This window comes from Musca domestica, unplaced genomic scaffold, assembly GCF_030504385.1.
Source record: "Musca domestica strain aabys unplaced genomic scaffold, Musca_domestica.polishedcontigs.V.1.1 9, whole genome shotgun sequence".
Taxonomy (NCBI): domain Eukaryota; kingdom Metazoa; phylum Arthropoda; class Insecta; order Diptera; family Muscidae; genus Musca; species Musca domestica.
Genome location: NW_026712435.1, coordinates 7,483,753 through 7,502,936, shown reverse-complemented (window position 1 = coordinate 7,502,936; position 19,184 = coordinate 7,483,753). Strand labels below are relative to the sequence as shown.

The 19,184-nt window shown below is 37.6% G+C and overlaps 1 protein-coding gene and 1 long non-coding RNA gene across 2 annotated transcripts; one reads left to right on the top strand and one right to left on the bottom strand.

Moving 5' to 3' along the window:
- On the top strand, positions 1-15,506 carry Gr2 (gustatory and odorant receptor 63a-like). The gene is given in 7 exon segments (NM_001286899.1): positions 1-282; positions 350-499; positions 10,560-10,742; positions 10,808-10,951; positions 11,017-11,130; positions 14,560-15,000; positions 15,155-15,506. Coding segments are annotated over 7 exon segments (1,470 nt in total). The 5' UTR covers positions 1-75; the 3' UTR covers positions 15,386-15,506.
- LOC109612171 (uncharacterized) lies at positions 6,388-10,553 on the bottom strand. The gene is made up of 2 exons (XR_002194365.2): positions 6,684-10,553; positions 6,388-6,625 (listed from the first exon to the last, which is right to left on the bottom strand). It is a non-coding gene; the product is annotated as an uncharacterized LOC109612171 (long non-coding RNA).
- Positions 15,507-19,184: the final 3,678 nt, after the last annotated feature.

The window sequence follows — 19,184 nt, the reverse complement described above, 5'->3', positions numbered from 1 at the left end:
ACAGTTCGTGTGTGACCTTTTGACGGAGCAGTCCAAAAAACGCTAAGTGACGTTAGGCCAAGTCCCCAGGCAATCATGGCGAGCAATTATACTCGGAAGAAGAAAAAGGATGCCGTGTTCCTGAATGTAAAGCCCATAATGAATGGCGACATTTCCGTCCGGAAGTATTCGAATGGCATCATGGATCAGATGCATAATGGATTTAGAAAACAAGTTTATGAAAGGGCTAATATTCGACCGTCTCTGGCCACCATAAGTTCGACCAATCAGCAGTTCATTCCAGTAGGTTGTTGGCGCAGAAGCAATGTTTCTCATGCTAAATATTTCTTTCTACTGTTGTGTGTTGCAGAATGTTTTTTATCAGAATGTTGCTCCAATAAAGTGGTTCCTGTCTGTGCTAGGCGTATTGCCGATTATACGTTCGGGGCCAGGGACAACTCGATTTGTTGCTCGTTCTCTACCATTCGTTTATTGTGTGGTGATTTTCATCTGTTTATCGGTAAGAAATATATGCCTTTTTTGCAGATAACGTCTCTATCTACTGCATAAGAGACACAATGTCGTTCAAGGTCGAATATAGGTATAAGTCAGATTTTGTACCCTGCAGCATACGTAGTATGGAGGGCATTCCATTTGTGACTCGTTGGAAGTGCGTCACTAACTTCCTTTTTAAGATGCCACTTCTGCGACGTTTCTAATCACGGAGCTACTACGTAGTGGCACCAAGAAAGATAAAATAAGATGTCGCGTCTCAGACACTATTTCGTGACTTCCATCGCATAAAACATCGATAGTTTACAATTACTTACGGATTGATCAAAAATAAGACTTTATTCTATCTGGGGAATATAAGACACTCTGAACACCTAAGTTCGATTCCTAAGCCAGACATCACGTTTTGAAAACGAGAAGTATTATGTGTGAGTATCTCAGCTAATTAGTATAAGTTCCAAGCAAGCGTACATTGGAAAAGTACCAATGACAATAAAAAATAATAGTCTGGAGTAAAAGCATAAAAAAATATATTTTTTCACTCCCAATAACAGCCGTGGAAGTGACTCCCACGATTATTAGAAGTATAGCTGTGTACAAAAGGCGATGGTTGGTCCCCTTTCAGCTATATTACCAGGCTAAATTATATGAAAAAAACGTTCGAACTGCCGCCAGAAGGAATTGTACGACTCCTTCACCGCGGGTTCTGGGAATAAACTCTTTTTGGAAAAAAGTTCTTAGAAAATTATACAAGTATTTATCATTAGTTTTTTAAGTAGTTAATTAAATACTTAGTAAGTTAGTTAAATAATCAATGACCAAATTTTCTATATTTACAAATTGTTCGAGTATTGTCCCATTTTTCTCCACCAACTCATCGAAGGCATGCATCCTTTATTTCATTGAACTGAAATTTTTGGGTGTCATTAAGTTCGTCCACTGCTATGTCTAAATCATGTTGTTTTCGAGCTTCTAATTTAACGACAACAACTTATTTCGTTTATTTTATGTTAAGTAAACTTAAGATGTTATTTTCAGAATGGGGTGCGTGAGTTAGGTAGGTTTGGCTGTGCAATTAAAGAGGTGCAGCGTATTGTGCGGGCCTGTATCACACGCCGGACAGGCGCCAAAATTACCCTGGTTTGTCTAGGCAGCTGACGTTCTTCAGCTGCAATGGATGGGGGGTGGACACCGAGGACGGCATTCATTTTATAATTGCTAATAGCATCTGCGACTGCGTCTGTATGAACGCCGCTCAGACCTTTCTGATAGGCTTCTTGATCTAGAGGTTCTCTCTTGTAGCGCTGGATCTCCCTCACTAGATCATGTATGTCCTTCCTGACACGCCTGGGTGGAGCAGATTTATCCACATAGGATGGTAGGGATGACCTTCACGGTAACACCCAAGCAGGTACTGCAACGAAAGCATATGCTTATGCTGACGAAAGGGATGGAGTTTTGCCTCCTCATGTAGATCCACTGGTGTCATGAGAAGGCAACCTGTCGCAGTTCTCAGGTCAGCGTTCTGGCAAGTCTGGATGTGCTTCCACTGCATAGCACTAGTATTCGCAGACCACACAGGAGCCGCATAGCTGACCACAGACCGAATTATCGCGTTATAGGAGGTCAACAAGGCTTCTTTGTCCGCACACCAAGTACTGCCGGCTAGCGCCTTGACGACCTTGTTCCTACTTTTCATCTTGTCGCAGATAGCTGTGGCTTGCGCGGATAACTTGAACATGCTGTCGAATGTGACCCCTAGAATCTTGGGGTAGTTCGTGGTCGGTATTAGATTCCCCTCGACCTGCAGCTGTGTTCTCATCTCCGCAGGTAAAGAGTGTGGCCGTTGATTTAGTGGCGGATATTTTCATATTCCTCGCGTGGAAGTATGCGGAAAGCTCCGCGAGATAGGGATTCAGCCTTTCACATATGTCATCGACCACTGGGCCCGACGCCATGATCGTACAATCATCCGCATACGTTACGATCTCTATGCCGTCTGGAGGGCGAGGAATTCCGGAAAGGTAGAGGTTAAACAGTTCCGGAGATATCACCTCACATTGGGGAACTTCCTGTTTCACTCCACGGGCTTTGGACTTCTTGTTCCGGAATTCCACGTACGACTGGCGTCCACACATATGGTTGATTATCCAACGCTTCAAACTTGGCCGGAGGGTAGTTCTCTGCACGTCCTCAAACAGTATGGCATGATTGACCGTATCAAATGCCTTTGATAAGTCAAGGGCTACCAACACTGTTCTGTCACACGGTCTGTTCTGGTTCAGTCCTCTACTAATATGTGTGGAAATGATGTGTAGTGCTGTTGTTGTACTATGTTGTGGACGGAATCCGCGCTGGTGTTTGGCAACTGTATAGCTTCATCTAATGCTGAGGAGGAGTGAAGCCTCAAGAGTCTTGGCTACTGGCGACAAAAGCGAAATCGGCCTGTACGATTCGCCTTTGCTGGCATCTTTGCTCGCTTCAGTAGCGGGACCACCCGGCCCATTTTCTAGGTTTCGGGCACTATGTAGGTGGCTAACGACAAATTGAGAATTTTCGTTAAGTACTCGACTCCCAGCGTATCCAGCTGTTTCAACATTGCCATTGAGACTCCGTCCGGGCCCAACGCTTTGGATGACTTAGCGTTACGGATGACATTTGCAACATCACCCATCGTAAACTGTGGTGGTTCCTCATTGGCGGGAAGAAATCTGATACGATGTAGTACTCTTCGCTTCACCTTGTCGCTTTCGGGGTGCTCGACAAATTGTCGGTTAAAATACTATGCGCATCTCTTCGGATCAGTCACCGTTACGTCGTTTAAAGTGACTGAGGTCCTATCATCCTTTTTTCAGGGTTCGAGAGCGACTTAACCGTTACCCACAGCTTACTCATATCGGTTCCAATGTTGCAACACTTCAGATGGTCTTGCTACTTTTTCCTCATATGTTCCTGTACCAACCGGTTGACTTCCACTGTCAAATCACTGATTCTAGGATCAGTAGGGTTGGTACGACGGAGATCATCACGCTCGTTTGCTAATCCCGCTGCCTCTCGGGTATTCGACCAGCAGGTATATAGCGAGCGGCTGCAGCTTTGATGATGTTTCGGAAAAAACTTTCTGCTACCCGAACATCAGAAGGGTTGGGCAGTTTTCTGAAGCGGCGGTTGATGAATTCTCTGAACTCTGGCCAGTGAGCTTTCGCATGGTTAAGGAAAGTGCGGCGTTCAGAGGTTATGAAATCGGGCGACCTGCTTATGGAGACGATTATCGGGAGATGGTTTGAGCCAAGAGAAATAACGGGTTGCCAATTGACGTCATTTATCAGACCGTGTGACACATGTTTGAGTAATTGTAGACAATATGGTTCATCAATGTATTTTAAATTTAAATTTTAAGTCGATTTAACGATGTCCGTCTGTCTGTCTGTTGTATTGTATTGTGTTTAGGATGGTTGGTATTGAAAATGAGACATATCGGTCCACGTTTAGATATAGTCCCCATATAATGGCAATATTCGGTATTTTAATGATTTTTGCCACATAATGGGTCCTAGTTCGTGTGACGAAACATTGTATGTATGGATCCACACTTTGGTATAGCCCCCATATAACGGTAACTTCCAAGGATTTGTATAAAAATTGGTATTTGTTGGTCGTAATGGGTTCTAGCTCCGGTGGCGAAAAATTGTATGTATAGGTCCACGTTTTGATATAGCCTCCATATAACGGTACCTGCCGATATTCGATATTTGTGTAAAAATTGGTATTTGTAGTTCATAACGGATATTAAAAGTTCGGCTCGGCCGAACTTAATGTTTTTTCACTTGTTTTTTTTTATTAATATCATTTATTGTGAATTGGATCAATTCATCAAAGGTAATGTCAGACGGCCAATATAATAAATAATTTTTTTTGAAGTCGATTGGTTGCAAAAACAGATTGTGTCGGGGATGAAAACGTTGTTTTTGCTGCGCGGCTAAACACTTGTGTTTTGTTATTTATTGATGCTGTTGCGTGGAGAATGATGAAAATGTTTACAAGTGCGGTTGTAGGATTTAGAGGATTTTCTAAAAGATTTAAAAGAAAGTTTTAAAAACGACAAAAACAGGGATTAAACCTGACCATTTTGCAATAACAAAATTCTGTGGTATCCCGAACAAACAAGCTAACACTGTTCCATATATATTAAATATATATACTTCGATAAAAACATACATATACTTATTTCGAAGTAAATATTTACTTGCTTCCAAGCATATACATGCTTGGATCGATCATATATGTGTTTGTATTGAAGTATATATATGCTTACATCCAAACATATATATACTTGTATCCATGCATCTAAGCATATATTTACTTGTAGTACCCAAACAAAATAAGTTTGAAGATATATGTTAGAGAGGCAAATTTTCCCTCCATAGAGAAACGAAAAAAAATGTCCCGTTATGCTTAGCAGAAGAATACTGATAGCTGGTAGCAAATATAATTGTTGTCGAATGCATATTACGAATGTGAGGGACTCAAACACCAAATCAGATGAAACATATATATGGGAGCTATAGCTATATCTGAATTCGATCGAATATACCAAAATTCAGGTCATTTGGATTTATATTAGCCATTTGGTGTACAATTAATCCGAAATTGGTTGAGAATATATTTGGGAGCTATATTCAGAGCTATATCCGATATCTGGTACCAAACATCATTGTTATGGAATGCATGTGAGACCTCTATATCTGAAAGGATTTACAACGATTTACAGTCGTAATTGCTAATTCATTCCATTTGGGTTGATATCAGGGTTTAAAATGCTAACGCCAAATTTCCAATAGCACCGAAAGTTTTCAGCCTTGCCTACTAGAAAAACTTCAAAAAATTTAGCCTATCAATGTACTACGCCAATAATAGCAACACATTACAAGAAACTTTAGCCGAGGGAGCTAATGCTACTTGAAATCGTCACCAAAGCAAAATAGCAGTGAGCGGCAGAAGCTAAAATGAAATTAGCCTTAGCATCAAAATAGCTCAGCATCAACAACGCAACATGACTGCTGCTGCTTACCTCGGTTTTTAGCCAACAAAAGCAAATATTAATTTTTGAGTTCAGTGTTGGTTATGAATATTTCACATCGTATGAAATGCGATAAAAATCGCATTTTTATCCATTTGGTATTTTCATATGTAGACAATGTGCAAATCAAGGCCTATATAATGTCGGCCAGTAAGACCATCTGACGACCAAGTTTTCTGTCAAAATATATTTTGAATTCGCCCCATGAATACAAAAACAAAATTGTGACGTTCTTGTAAAAAAGAATTCGAAATAATTTAAATTATTAAAGGCATTTGAAGACAAATCTATATAAATTATAAATAAACAGAAAGAAGGAGGTTCCAGGAAGGAGCACATTTCTTTCGGTTCCAAAAGATGAAGTGTCGAGGGCAGAATAGAATAACGTTTGCCAGATAGAATTTAAAGGAACGTCTTCTGTATTTACTGAACACTTCGGCCAAAACGTGTCTCATCGAAACAATGGTTCGAGACCCTAAGTCTCTTTGAACCAAATCCGTTTCAGGACATTTGGAATCGATCTAGAGGTGTCTGTCCGACCATACATTTGATGCACACGATAACTCTCGAAGGGAGTTCCCGATTTGGCTTAGAAAACTTAGATCGAGTTCGTAGATGAGCAGTATTGGTCCAATCCTACTGGTACTTATCTCAAAAAGGGTCAATAATTTCAAAGAAAATAATTTACATAATACAACAAAAACAGATCATCCAATTTTTTTCAAACTCTGTGCATCCAAATAACCATATCAGTGCTAGGACAATATCAGTCTACTCTCTCAAGTACCTCCCCCACAAAGGGTCAACATTTTGAATAATTTTATCTTTCATAAAATGCATTATAAGATGATTCAATCTAAAATTCACACATTCAAATATTTTTACAAATATAATATCCGAAGATGGTAGGTTTCGGTGTACTTCTTCTGGCACCTCCCACACAAAAGTCGGCATTCTGATACATGATGTTTTCCCTTTGGTTTTGTTTTTCTTTGTTGGCAATTAACAAATTTGCCATGATTATTAGATGTCAGGCCGAAACAAGTTTTTCGCCTAGAAAAAAAACAAAAAATTGACATTAAAATTAACAGACAGAGCTGTATTTTTTTACCAATTCGCTTCCTGGCCGACCTTATATAGGCCTTGGTGCAAATGTTATTGAATCCAATAAATTTAAATGTATTTTAGTTTTGTGACATACTATTCAATACAGTAAGAACCAATATTGATAAATTACAATTCAAATATAAACTTATGTGGCGTTTCCACTGCACTTGATTCGCTCTCTATTCGTTGTTTGACCCTTAACTATGAAAAAACTACCTAATTCTTCACACAAAATTTCCTGAGCGAACACTCATATTTGTACGTTGTTCAAATCAAATCACTCTCAGAACAACGAAAAAATATGTCCCATCCCTAACAAATGAGAGCATTTATCGAAAAAATAAATTATTACATTTAAAAATTAAAAATAGAAAAATTTGATGAAATTTTAAAAATTTTTGGGAAGACTGAAAATTATGAATGAAAACTACAATGTTGAATGGCGTATGTACATTCAAACGAAAGTAAATTTTGTTTTCTCTCTCATTCGAGGTACGTATTTTGTCCACGAGTTAAAATTTCCACAGAAAACGCAAACAAGAGAGGCAACATTTTCAAAATGTTTCTATCGGCAGAAAAAATGTTTGACAAGTGTCTCTCCAGCAGAATTTAAAAATGGAAAAACACAAAAATGTGTTCAAAATGTCAACATTTACACAAAAAGTTGAAATCGTGAATGAAAATTGTAAAATTAATGATATAATAAATCTTTGGGAGGAAAACAATAATTTCTTCTATTCATATTAGTGAGAATTTCATGTATTTTCGTATAAATTCCCATTAAAATCAACAAACAAAATTTTTGAAAAAAGGAATTATTTTACTATTAATTACGAATCGTGCCATATGAACGGGTTAATTCGTGTACCTAATTCTGAGAGCGAACAACTTGATTGAAAGTGCATTGAGAACATAGCATTAGATTAGCTGACGAGCTCGAAAACATATGTACGTGTTTTATTAATTTGTACGTTGACAACACACAATCATAACCAGTAAAGAAAGACTTAATGTCGGGCGGGGCCGACTTACGATACCCTACACCACTTTGCAAATATAGTAGAGCTCCACATAACAATTACAAGTTTTTATGGGAGAATTCAATCATACACGCTATGATTATAATTATAATTTAAGGTTCAAAGGACTAAATTTGCCGAAGCATTTGTATCTTTTAAATTCTGACTTGTATTGCCCATTTGGTGCAAAATTAATTTGAAATCATATATATGGGAGCTATATCCAAATCTGAACCGATCTCAATAAAATTTGGCTAAGATATTTGTGAGCTGATTTGATATATTTCCCTGAATATCGTTGTTACGGAGTTCATATTACGGCTGTGGGTAACAAATACAACAAATCGGGTGAACAGTACATATGGGAGTTATAGCTATATCAGAACCGATCTTCACCAAATTTGGCATACTAGCTTCTAGACTCAATTCGGTCGTAAGTGCCAAATTCCATCCCTGTCCAGACAGGAGATGCTTTTAGCAAATGGAATAGTGGTTTATAGGTTTCATTTTCCGCCAGCTAACTCGGTGCTTCAAACGGTTGATATAATGGCTTATCAGCAGTTTTACAATTGCTTCAATCAGCATTTTATTAGTCACACATTGCATTACTAGACCTTAATGAAGCCACGTATTTCAAAGAGGATTTTCTTGCAATTAAAAATGACCCTCTATTTGATAGCTTTAAGGCGGCCTGACTATCACTGGTACTGTTATGCTAATGCTAAGCCCTTTCACCATCTCGACAGACTTGTTGATTGCCAGAGTATCTGCCGGAATACTACAATTATAGTTGAGTTTACGAGTTTCTAATAAGGCCTGGGGTTGGGGCAGAATAGGAATGGGGTTCTGTTGCATCTTAGACGTGTGTCTTGTTGTTCTTGCGGTCTTGCATTATCTTGGTGATGGTGTGGGCCGCCATAACAGCAGATGGTCGCTCTCCGCTCGTATTAATCAAACATGGCATCAGAATAAATGCCGAATACTATCACGAAAATATTCTGAAGGGTGTATTAAAGCCTTGGGCACGCAAAAATTTTGGCCGCAGACCTTTGACATTCCAACAGGACTCAGACCCATCGCAATCAGCACGCGCCACCTAAGAATGGTTACAAAATAAATATCCTGCTTTATTTCCAGCGCACAATGGCCACCAAAATATCCGGATACCAATCCGTTGGACTATTGTGTCTGGAGTATTTTGGAAAGCTAGGTTGGCACTAAAAAAAAAAATACCAAAGTGTCGATCATCTCAAGCAAGCGCTTCGCCGGGAATGGGTCAAAATACCGCCGAGCGCCATTCGGGCAGCGTGTGACGGTTTCATTGGCCGTTTGAAGGCCATAATTCGTGACAAAGGTGACCAATTCGAAAAAATCTTGCTTTCATTCAATAAATTTAAAAAAAAAAAATTAAAAATTATGACGTTTGACTTTGTTGCAGTTTTTTATCTCACCCTTTACATTGATGATCAACTTAAAATTTTAACTCGATGTCCGTCTGTCTGACCGCATTATTTGATATAGAGCCTCATGGTAGAGGTTATTGAAAGTTTAGCTTGGTCTATTTTAACGTTTTGGCTAAAACTTCACTGCAGTGCAATTTGTTTGTAATAATATACAAAAAACTTACTTTAAAAAATCTCTTCTTCTTCCGAACGAAATGAAGTAGATTGATACAATTTTACTCAGATGTATTTGAGGTATTGAACCAAAATTTTTGCTATTAAAAATGTACCGGCAGATTTAAGGTGTTGTGGTTGTTTCAGTCACATTTTTAGCCCAAATTTGCTCTAAATTGGCAGTTTGTGTTCTTAGTATGAAGAAAGCAACCTTGCATAGATAAATAAATAATACAAAACTTGAAAAAAATTAACAAAAAAATATCCGGGTCACCGTAATAATGAATTTGTAATCGCGTCAGGATTCGCGGTTTAGTGGAGATTTTCGTATATTTAAAAAAATGTATATTTTTTACTCACTAAGTATTGTCCGATGGCCGTACAAATTGGTAGGCTTCTGCATAGCCCTAAACTCTAACTCCATGCAAAATTCTGTGTGGTCCATAATTGTGGCCTGTAGAGCAACAACAAAATCAAGAATTGTTTTATTTTTGGTACATTTCAACGCCTAAAAATGCTGCGATCATCTCCAAAACCAAAAAAGCCTCTGACCCTAACCCCGCCTCCATTTTCAATTTCGTAATGATCGGACCATAATTGAGTTAAATTAACATGGACAGACGGGCGGACGGCACACATAGCTAGATCGAAACAGGGCGGCGAGGGGCGAAGATCCATATACAGGGTGAGATAAAAAACTGCAACAAAGTCAAACGCAATAATTTTTACATTTTTTTTTAAATTTTATTGAATGAAAGCAAAAAATGTCGGAAATAGCATCAAATTTTAGAATAAGTTTATATTTGTTCGAAATGGGTACCTTTGCTTTTTTCTTCCCTCCACTTCCTTGAGTCGGGCTACGCTACCAGTATCACGGTAAGGAGCGATGGTACGAAACACAAAAGATTTATTCACATTTAAATGCTGGAGTGCTCTAACGATAGCCACTTGTAGTTTTCAAGCCAAATATAAAAAAATCACACTATCACGCTTGAATTCCATCACGAATAACTGTTTTTTTTGGAAAATTCTCACCAAAATGCTTTTGAGCCTTGTAAACAATATAATGAGCTGTCACTGGAATAATTTTAACAGCTGTCCGACGAGTGGCTCAGAAATGACAGCAATCTTAAGTTAGTTGCAGTTTTTTCATCTCACCCTGTACATATAATTTTTGAAAGCGAATAGCTTAAATTAATTTTTAAATAACCTACAGAGATCTGTACACTTTTCAATCCTTTGCAGGCATACGTTGCTTATGTAACAAATCAACGCATCATGATCGTCACTTCGTTAAGCGGTCCATTCGAGGAGGCGGTGATCGCGTACCTATTTCTTGTGAATATATTGCCCATTTTCACGGTGCCAATTATGTGGTGGGAGACACGCAAAGTCTGTACACTCTTCAACGATTGGGACGACTTTGAGGTAATGGCTATTGTGTTTTGTGTCGCCACTGATTTTCTTAATTCAATCAACAAAAACCTATTCAGATTCTCTACTATCAAATATCCGGACACAGTGTACCCCTGAATTTGAGACGACGGGCTCAGAACATAGTTTTGGTGTTGCCGATACTCTCAATACTGTCCGTAATAGTGACACACATAACGATGGCCGATTTTAGTTTTATTCAGGTAAATTGGAATATTCCAATTATTTGGCGCTGTTTTCAGCTATTTTTTCTTTGTAATTTCTTTAGGTTATTCCCTATTGTATTTTGGATAATCTGACAGCAATGCTGGGCGCCTGGTGGTACCTTATATGCGAGGCTTTAAGTAGGACTGCTTATATATTGGCGGAACGATTTCAAAAGGTGAGTATGCCATACAAATTGCGAAATTTACTTCATTTATATAATACAGAAAAGTCGCAATAACTGCATTACCTTCGAGAGATAGAGATAGATCGAAATAATCATCGAAGATCAGGATTGTAGATTAGATATATTGGTCATCGTTTTGGTAGAACCACCATATAACGGTAAACCCCCGGTTAAATTGGTTTACTATGATTTCAAGCGGTGTTGTATAATTTCATATTTAGGTTTCTTATTGAGTACGCAAATCGGTATACAATTTTTTGAAGTTGATCCACGTTTTCGAATTTTAAGAACAAGGCTAGTTCCGTGTCTACTTAGCCTGTCAGGATTGCACTGGAAAACACCCTGTCTTACATCGTAATAACAAACGAAACTATCTTTATTAATTCTTTTAAGTAATTAAGTAATGAATTAGCACTACATATGTGTTGTGTGGGGAATAGTTAAGAGAAAAATAAAATTAAATTGTCGCTATATTTTAACATTTATATATTTATAAAAATATTGTCCTAAAGTTTTAATAAATTAAATTATTAGTAGAATTATATGCCTTAAAAGGAAGCCGATTAATAATAATCTAATATCTATCTCTTAGTTTTTGTTAAAATGACTACTAATCAGTGTTATTCTACAAGATTTAAAAATTTTTTACTCGAAATCCGCTCCCGTGCACCAAAACATAGGAAATCTTATAAGGAGCCCTCTAAAGAAAGGTGAAAAGGCGGACGGGTCGATTTTGTGATACTCTACATCACTATGTTCATTTAGTAGAGCTAGCCTGTAACAAATATACGTTAATTTATGTAAAGCAGATCATACATCATGATAATTCCCAACCGAATGGACCTCGCATATGGCACATCCCGCTCTATATGGCCCATTTCCACTGGGAGACATTTGTGTCTAAGTTTGAAACACATATATCGGAGCTGTAACTATGTCTGAACCGATTTTCCGAAAATAGGGTATTACATTTTGGAGCACAATAAACGTGAAATCGGATGAAGATATATATGCAAGCTATATCGAATCTGAACCGATCTCTAAACAATTTAGCCGAGGTGTTTGGATGCTATCTAAATATTGTTGTTTCGGAGTGCAGGACTTTAATACCAAATTGGATAATAATATATATGGAACCTATAGTTATATCTGAACCGATTTTCACCAAGTTTGACACACTTTCAACTTTGACACATTTTCTTTCGGACTGAAATCGGTCGTATATGCCAAAATCTATTTAATTTTGGGACATTTGGCTCACAATAAACTATATCTAAATATGAAAGGATCTCTATCAAGTTTGGCAAAGGTATTTTTGAGCTGTATTTGATATCTTTCCGCGAATATTGTTGTTATTGAGTTCATATTACGGCTGTGAGGGATCGGAACACTAGATTCATCTTAACCGATTTTCAACAAATTTGACATACTTGCATCTATGCTCAATTTGGTCGATCGAACAATTAATGCGACCCGTACTTTGTTCACAAAAATTCATGGACATACAGACGGACGTACAAACATCCATAAATCGACTAAAAAGTTATTCTATGAGGATCCTTAAGAGTAGCTATGGGTATATCTCGTTTCCTTCTCCCTGTTACAAACAAATGCACAAAGACATAATACCCTAACCACACTGTGGTGTAGGTTATAAATATTGAGAGAACACACAAAGATGACGTTCTCTTTATAAAATGAATTTGGCCGAGTAAAAAATACTAGCATGGTTGCCAGCTTCTGATTGACTGAAATCTTGTTTTCGAAGTATTGTCACTAATTATGACATATTTATTAGTTTCCCGTTCCCGTAGTTTCTGTGTAAAGTAGTTTTCTCAGAGCGAGCATAACATTTCTCTCTTTTAATGATTTTACCATTAAAGTACAGGAACACAATAATTATGTAAGTATTTATACCCTACAACACTATGTGTTGGGGGTATTATAAGTTTGATTGGGCCAAAAATTATGTAACACCTCGAAATATTAATTTTCCACATAGGAAAATATACGGATCTTCCTATCTCGCCGAGCTGAGCCGATTTAGCTATGTATGTCCGTCCTTCCGTCTGTCCGTCTGTCCATGTTAATTTGTAATCACTCTACAGGTCGCAATTATGGCCCGATCCTCACGAAATTGAAAATGCAGGTAGGGTTAAGGTTCAGAATAGAACCCTATTTCTTTTGGAGATGATCGCATAATATTTAGGGGTTGAAATGAACCAAAAACTGAAAAAATTCCTGATTTTGCAGTTGCTCTAGAGGTCGCAGTTTTTTATTTTTTCATTTTTTTTATCGCATGCGATTTTTTCAATTTGACTCACAATATTGAAGTGTATATTTTGTAATATTTTTTTACCTTACAACACAGGTTGGGGTTATTATGTACAGATTACAATTACCGTCCGATCCTCCTCACGCTAGACCTATTGTTTTCAAAGATGTCCGCAATATATTTAGGGGGTGAAAGGGACCAACAACTAAAAATGTTCCTGATTTTGCAGCCCTTATAAAGGTCATAAATAGAAACCAAAGGACACGAAATCTCGAAGTTAGAGTTTAAAACAGTGGGTAGAATGAACCACTATCCAAAATACACAAAAAGGCGAACTTCTGGCTTTTTATGCTGATATAGCCAAATATCGTAGGGAAGAAGTCTAGCATTTTGGATGACCATTGGATTATATTTAGCTGTAAAATGGACCACAACAACAAAGAGCACAACGGAGTTCGTAAATATAGGGCAAATGTCACTGGTCAAATTGCTGGGCAGTGCTCCGTGACATAATTTCAAAAGCGAAATCTTCCAAAGTAAATTTGGACATAAGAGGGCCTCTAACACGTTGTAGTGTTGTAGGGTATCACATTGTCGGCCCCGCACGACTATAGCCTTTGCTTACTTGTTTTTACAATAAGCTTTATTTGCAATTAGCTGACCCGGATCGCGTTGCAGACCCATATTATCGATGTTTTATGCACATTTTTGGCGGAGAATATTTACGGACATAATTTAATACACAAAGATTTTTCCGCAAAACCGTCCCCCTTTTAGTATAATCCCCTTTAATACTTCCGTCGATTTACAGTTGTTTAAAATTTTTACCGGTTTTTCCAAATTGGCCTTAATTAGATATTGAGGATTATCAATGAGTACGTCAACTCAAAATAAGATAGTACTGTTCGACAGGAAAATTGTCTTTCGAGTTTTGAACCGGCGAACTTAAGTTTATTGCTTTTGGGCTTGAGACGACTAATTTCCCACTCGATGTTTTCGGTCGCTATTTACGAATTTTCATTAGTGAATTTATGATAAATTCTAGAATGCGACAAAACGATGCTCTTGTTCGGAACCACTTCTTACCAAAAGACATCCTTATAATTCAAACAATATAAAATATTATGTGTTATCTCTCTCAACAGGCCTTGCGACACATTGGTCCAGCAGCAATGGTAGCCGATCACAGAGCTTTGTGGCTCCGCCTTAGCAAGTTGACTCGTGACACTGGCACGGCAACATGCTATACTTTCACCTTTCTCAACCTGTACCTGTTCTTCATCATTACGTTGTCTATCTACGGGCTTATGTCCCAGCTGTCGGAGGGTTTCGGCATCAAGGACATCGGCTTGGCTATAACGGCACTTTGGAACATTTGTTTGCTGTTCTTCATCTGCGACCAGGCCCACAATGCATCGCTGTATGTTCGAACCAATTTCCAGAAGAAACTCTTGATGGTGGAATTGAATTGGATGAATTCGGATGCGCAGACCGAGATCAATATGTTTTTACGAGCAACCGAAATGAATCCGTCGAACATCAATTGTGGTGGGTTTTTCGACGTCAATCGCAATCTCTTCAAAGGGGTGAGTGCAACTGTGTGGCACTATCTTTGTACATTGCCTCAGATGTGCGATATTTTAATTGTGTTATTGATCTGATCGACATACTAAAAATGGTCCAAAAAATATACACATGTATGTGTGTGTGTTTATGTGCGTGTTTTGTCTCTCATTTTAGCTTTTGACAACAATGGTTACATATCTGGTGGTGTTGTTGCAGTTTCAAATCAGCATTCCAAATGTCATTCAGGGTATCAATTCAAATATGACCCTAATCGAAGCCATCACAATGATGATAACGGATAGTGATTACAGCGGAGAGAGCGAGGAAGCCACAACCACAACAACAACAGCTTTGCCAAAGACAACAAAAATCATATCCACTGGGACAAGGGGTCGCAAAGGCTAATTCACACAACAATCTTCTGTATTTTTGTAGACTTTGTTTATTTTTACGCATTTTTAAATATTTCAAAATTAATTTGCAATAAAAATTGAGAATTGTTTCTTCTTGGCGAAATAACTAGCAACAGTTGTGGAATGATAGTTCTTTAAAATGTATAGAATGGCTTTGTTGAAAAATGTTAACTGCCACAGATTAAGTTGGTGTGGCTAGGATGCAGTCAATTTTTCATCTCAGCCACATCTTTTACATTAGTACAATTGAGAGTTTCTAAGGAATTTGATATACTAAAAAATAACTCTTCCTCGTAGTATTTCGGCAGGCTTCTTCGGAAGGAAACTAAGTCCACCTGTCACTCAAGCCAAGCGTTTTACGAATTCTCACCTTAAAGGTGCAGGCATTTTTACATTTACATTATTGTAGTGAAATGTGACAAGGTAATTTACAAAAAATGCAGATATGGGTATGTTTATTTGAAATGACTTTACCTTCTTAATTTTACCATGGGTAGTATCAAAGCTAGTAACCAACAAAAGCATGTGGATATGATGGTGTATAGTAGCAGTCATGAGGATCCCTGTTGAAGTTCTCAGGGCAGCATTCGGACGCGTCTGTATGTTCTTCCATTGCGTAGCATTAGTATTCGCTATTCCACTGGTGCTATGTAGCTAACAACAGACGGACCTATTTAACAAACAGCAAAGTATCGATGCCTGTTAGCGAGGAAAAAAAGGTTCGTTGACCTGCACATTCGTTTGTTTCCCATCTCCGCAGACCATGTGCAGAGAGTGTGGCAGTTGATTTAGTGTTGGATATTTTCAAATTCCTCGACAGGAAGAGGTCCGCAATCTCCGCGAGACAACCTTTAGCCTTACAAATATGTCATGAACGGCGGGACCCGACACCATTACCGTACGGATAGGAAACGATTTCAATGATATCGGGAGATCCGGGAACAGTTTCGAAGATACCGCCCCTAGGAAACTCCCCACGGGGTTTGAACTAATTGTTCCGGAGTTCTGCATAAGATTGGTGTCCACACATATAGTTGATCATTCAACCCATGGTACAGTAAAAAGGTCAGGTGGAGCTATCAGCTGATAATTTTCTCATCATTGGCTTCAGAGAAATCAAAAGAGGTGACAATGAAAGGCATATATATATATATATATATATATATATATATATATATATATATATATATATATATATATATATATATATATATATATATATATATATATATATATATATGTATATATATATGTATATATATATATATATATATCTATATATATATATATATATATATATATATATATATATATATATATATATAATTTGTGGCATGATAGAAGCATATAGGTAGATGCAACAACGTTTGGGAACATTAATATGTCAAAATTTTTAAAGTGTTTTGTCAAAAATAAGCAGATTTTTATATGTTTTCTTATGCGACGCCAATAGTAGGTTGTAATGATATGTATTTTTTTTAACAATTTTTAAAAATTTTAAAATTTTTTTATTCAAGATTTTCAATTCCAAAATCGGTTTGACAGTTCATTGTCCCAGCAGCTGTTTCGATGCGACTACCTGTATACTTAGATATAGATATGTAGATATGTTACAGAAGGCGAAAGGATATTTTGTTTAAATGCAAAATTGTACCACTGGTTCTGTAATGCAATCCGTTAGTATGTAGATTCGGCAGGGAATTTAAAATAAATCCGGTCGTAAGAGCATTTAATCCTGAAAATGGGGGTTAATGTTGTGTTGTTCACCAAAAGAGTTAAATATATGAAAACATATGAATTTTACCGAAATACGTCGAACGTAGAAATTTTCAAACACGGTACAATAAAAATGTAAGGTAGTGCTACCAGCTGATTACAAATTTTTGTAAGTGTGCGCGAATTCTACCAATTTTTTATCTATTCCAGAACTTCAAGAATGTAAAAGTTTTTACTACGATGATTCAAAAATTACATATTTCCCAGCGGCCATAAAATACCACATGTGAACAATTCGGTGATCTTGTGTGCTGACGCATACGATAATGTGTCAGATAATGAAATGTAAAGCAGCCCTGCAATGTTCTCCATTCAATATTAGAATTGATAAGAACAATTGTGTGGCTGCGACTAGGTTAAGTTAGATTAGTTTCAGTAGTACGTAAGGAAAATATTTTTAAAATAAAACTAGAATTGAATCAACAGCCAAACCGTTCGGTTGGTTTTCTTTTCTCATTCATTGGTCAATCGAGCCTTCACTTTTGTCAAAGTGAAACGAATTAGCGACCACAAAAAGAAAATAGTAGGAGTTTTCCCCCACCAGTGGTAAGAGACTCACTACAAGCAGAAGTAGCTGTTCTTCAAAAAAGAGGAGAATAGCTACAAATAAAAATCCGTTGAGGGATAAAATTATAAAGAGCCATAAAGGCAAAATTTAAAAATATAAAAAGAAGACCCACGGGGCAAACTAAAAAAAAAACATAACAAAAAGAGGACAACAACAGTCCCACATAAAAATATACAATTTTGGAAAAGAGGACATCAAAGTCCCAACTGAAAAAATCAAAAAATCGAAAAAAGCCAAGAAGGCACTATAAAAAAGTTTTGAAAAGAGGACAAATAGTCCCATCTAAAACATTTAAATTAAAAATGAATAAAAAAGTGGAAGAAGATATCACCACTTTGGCAGACTATTTCCGGTTGTTAACGTCGACGTCAGCCTTTGAAAAGGTGAAACACGTCGCGGCTTGGAAGGTACTGGTAGAAAATACATTTTACCAGTTAAGACGGTACTTGAGGGTACACCCAGAATACCTTCCAACCCATATGAAGACATTACCCTGTGATGTGGATATGTGTATGTTATCGGCAATGAAGCTTTTAGCAACCCGGAGTCGCAATTACACAGACTTGGACATCGATGAAGAAATCGATGATTCGATGAAACCTCCATCACGATGGATACTATGACCATTTAACTTGGGAAGAGCAAGAGGAAGAAAACAGACAACTTAACTATGTCGAAACAAAGGAAGATTACGACAGAGAATTGGAAGATGGTTTGGCACGAACAAATGCAAGCCTATGAAAATAATTTACAATCTCTGCAGGGACAAGCAATCGAATTGCGTTCTCAAATAATAATCGAAATGGAAAAAAGTGAAACGATATTGAGAAATGCGAAGGCCCGCGAAAATTATCTGCTCGCCAAATCTGAAGAAAACCTGCGGGCCAAAGATGAACAATTCGAAGAAAAACATCGAGTTCAGAATGATCAAGTGCGACATCTAAAAACGAAGTTAAAGAAAGTCAATGAAAAATTGGCTAGCTCGGAAAGAGCGCGACGAGTCTTGGATGCTGAGAAAGATGACCTGTCCAAGCAACTAGCAAGTGTAAGAAAGGGAGATAATGCTGTTAATCTAAAACAGATTCGATGTTTAGAAGGAAATATTGTGAAGTGCTTCCCGCCGGCAAGTCCTCATTTTGAGGAACGGGAAGAAGAAAAACGTTCTGGTGTCGTGTCAGCGCTGACATATAGAAAACCATTTCGGAAGGAACCTCTCAATTTAGTAAAAACCAATCGATGCAATGAGGACGACCGTTTTGTAAGAGAAGTAATAAATAGTCTTATTGCAGAAGAGGAAAAAGAAGAAAAGTCGCCACGCACAGAAGGTTCAAAAAGTGTCGACGAATGTGGTAAATTAGCAGGAAAAGAATGCATCGATGAAGTAGAAAAAGCCAAAGAAATGTCTCTGGTTCCGGAAGTGTATTACCACCACCACAAACCACCAATA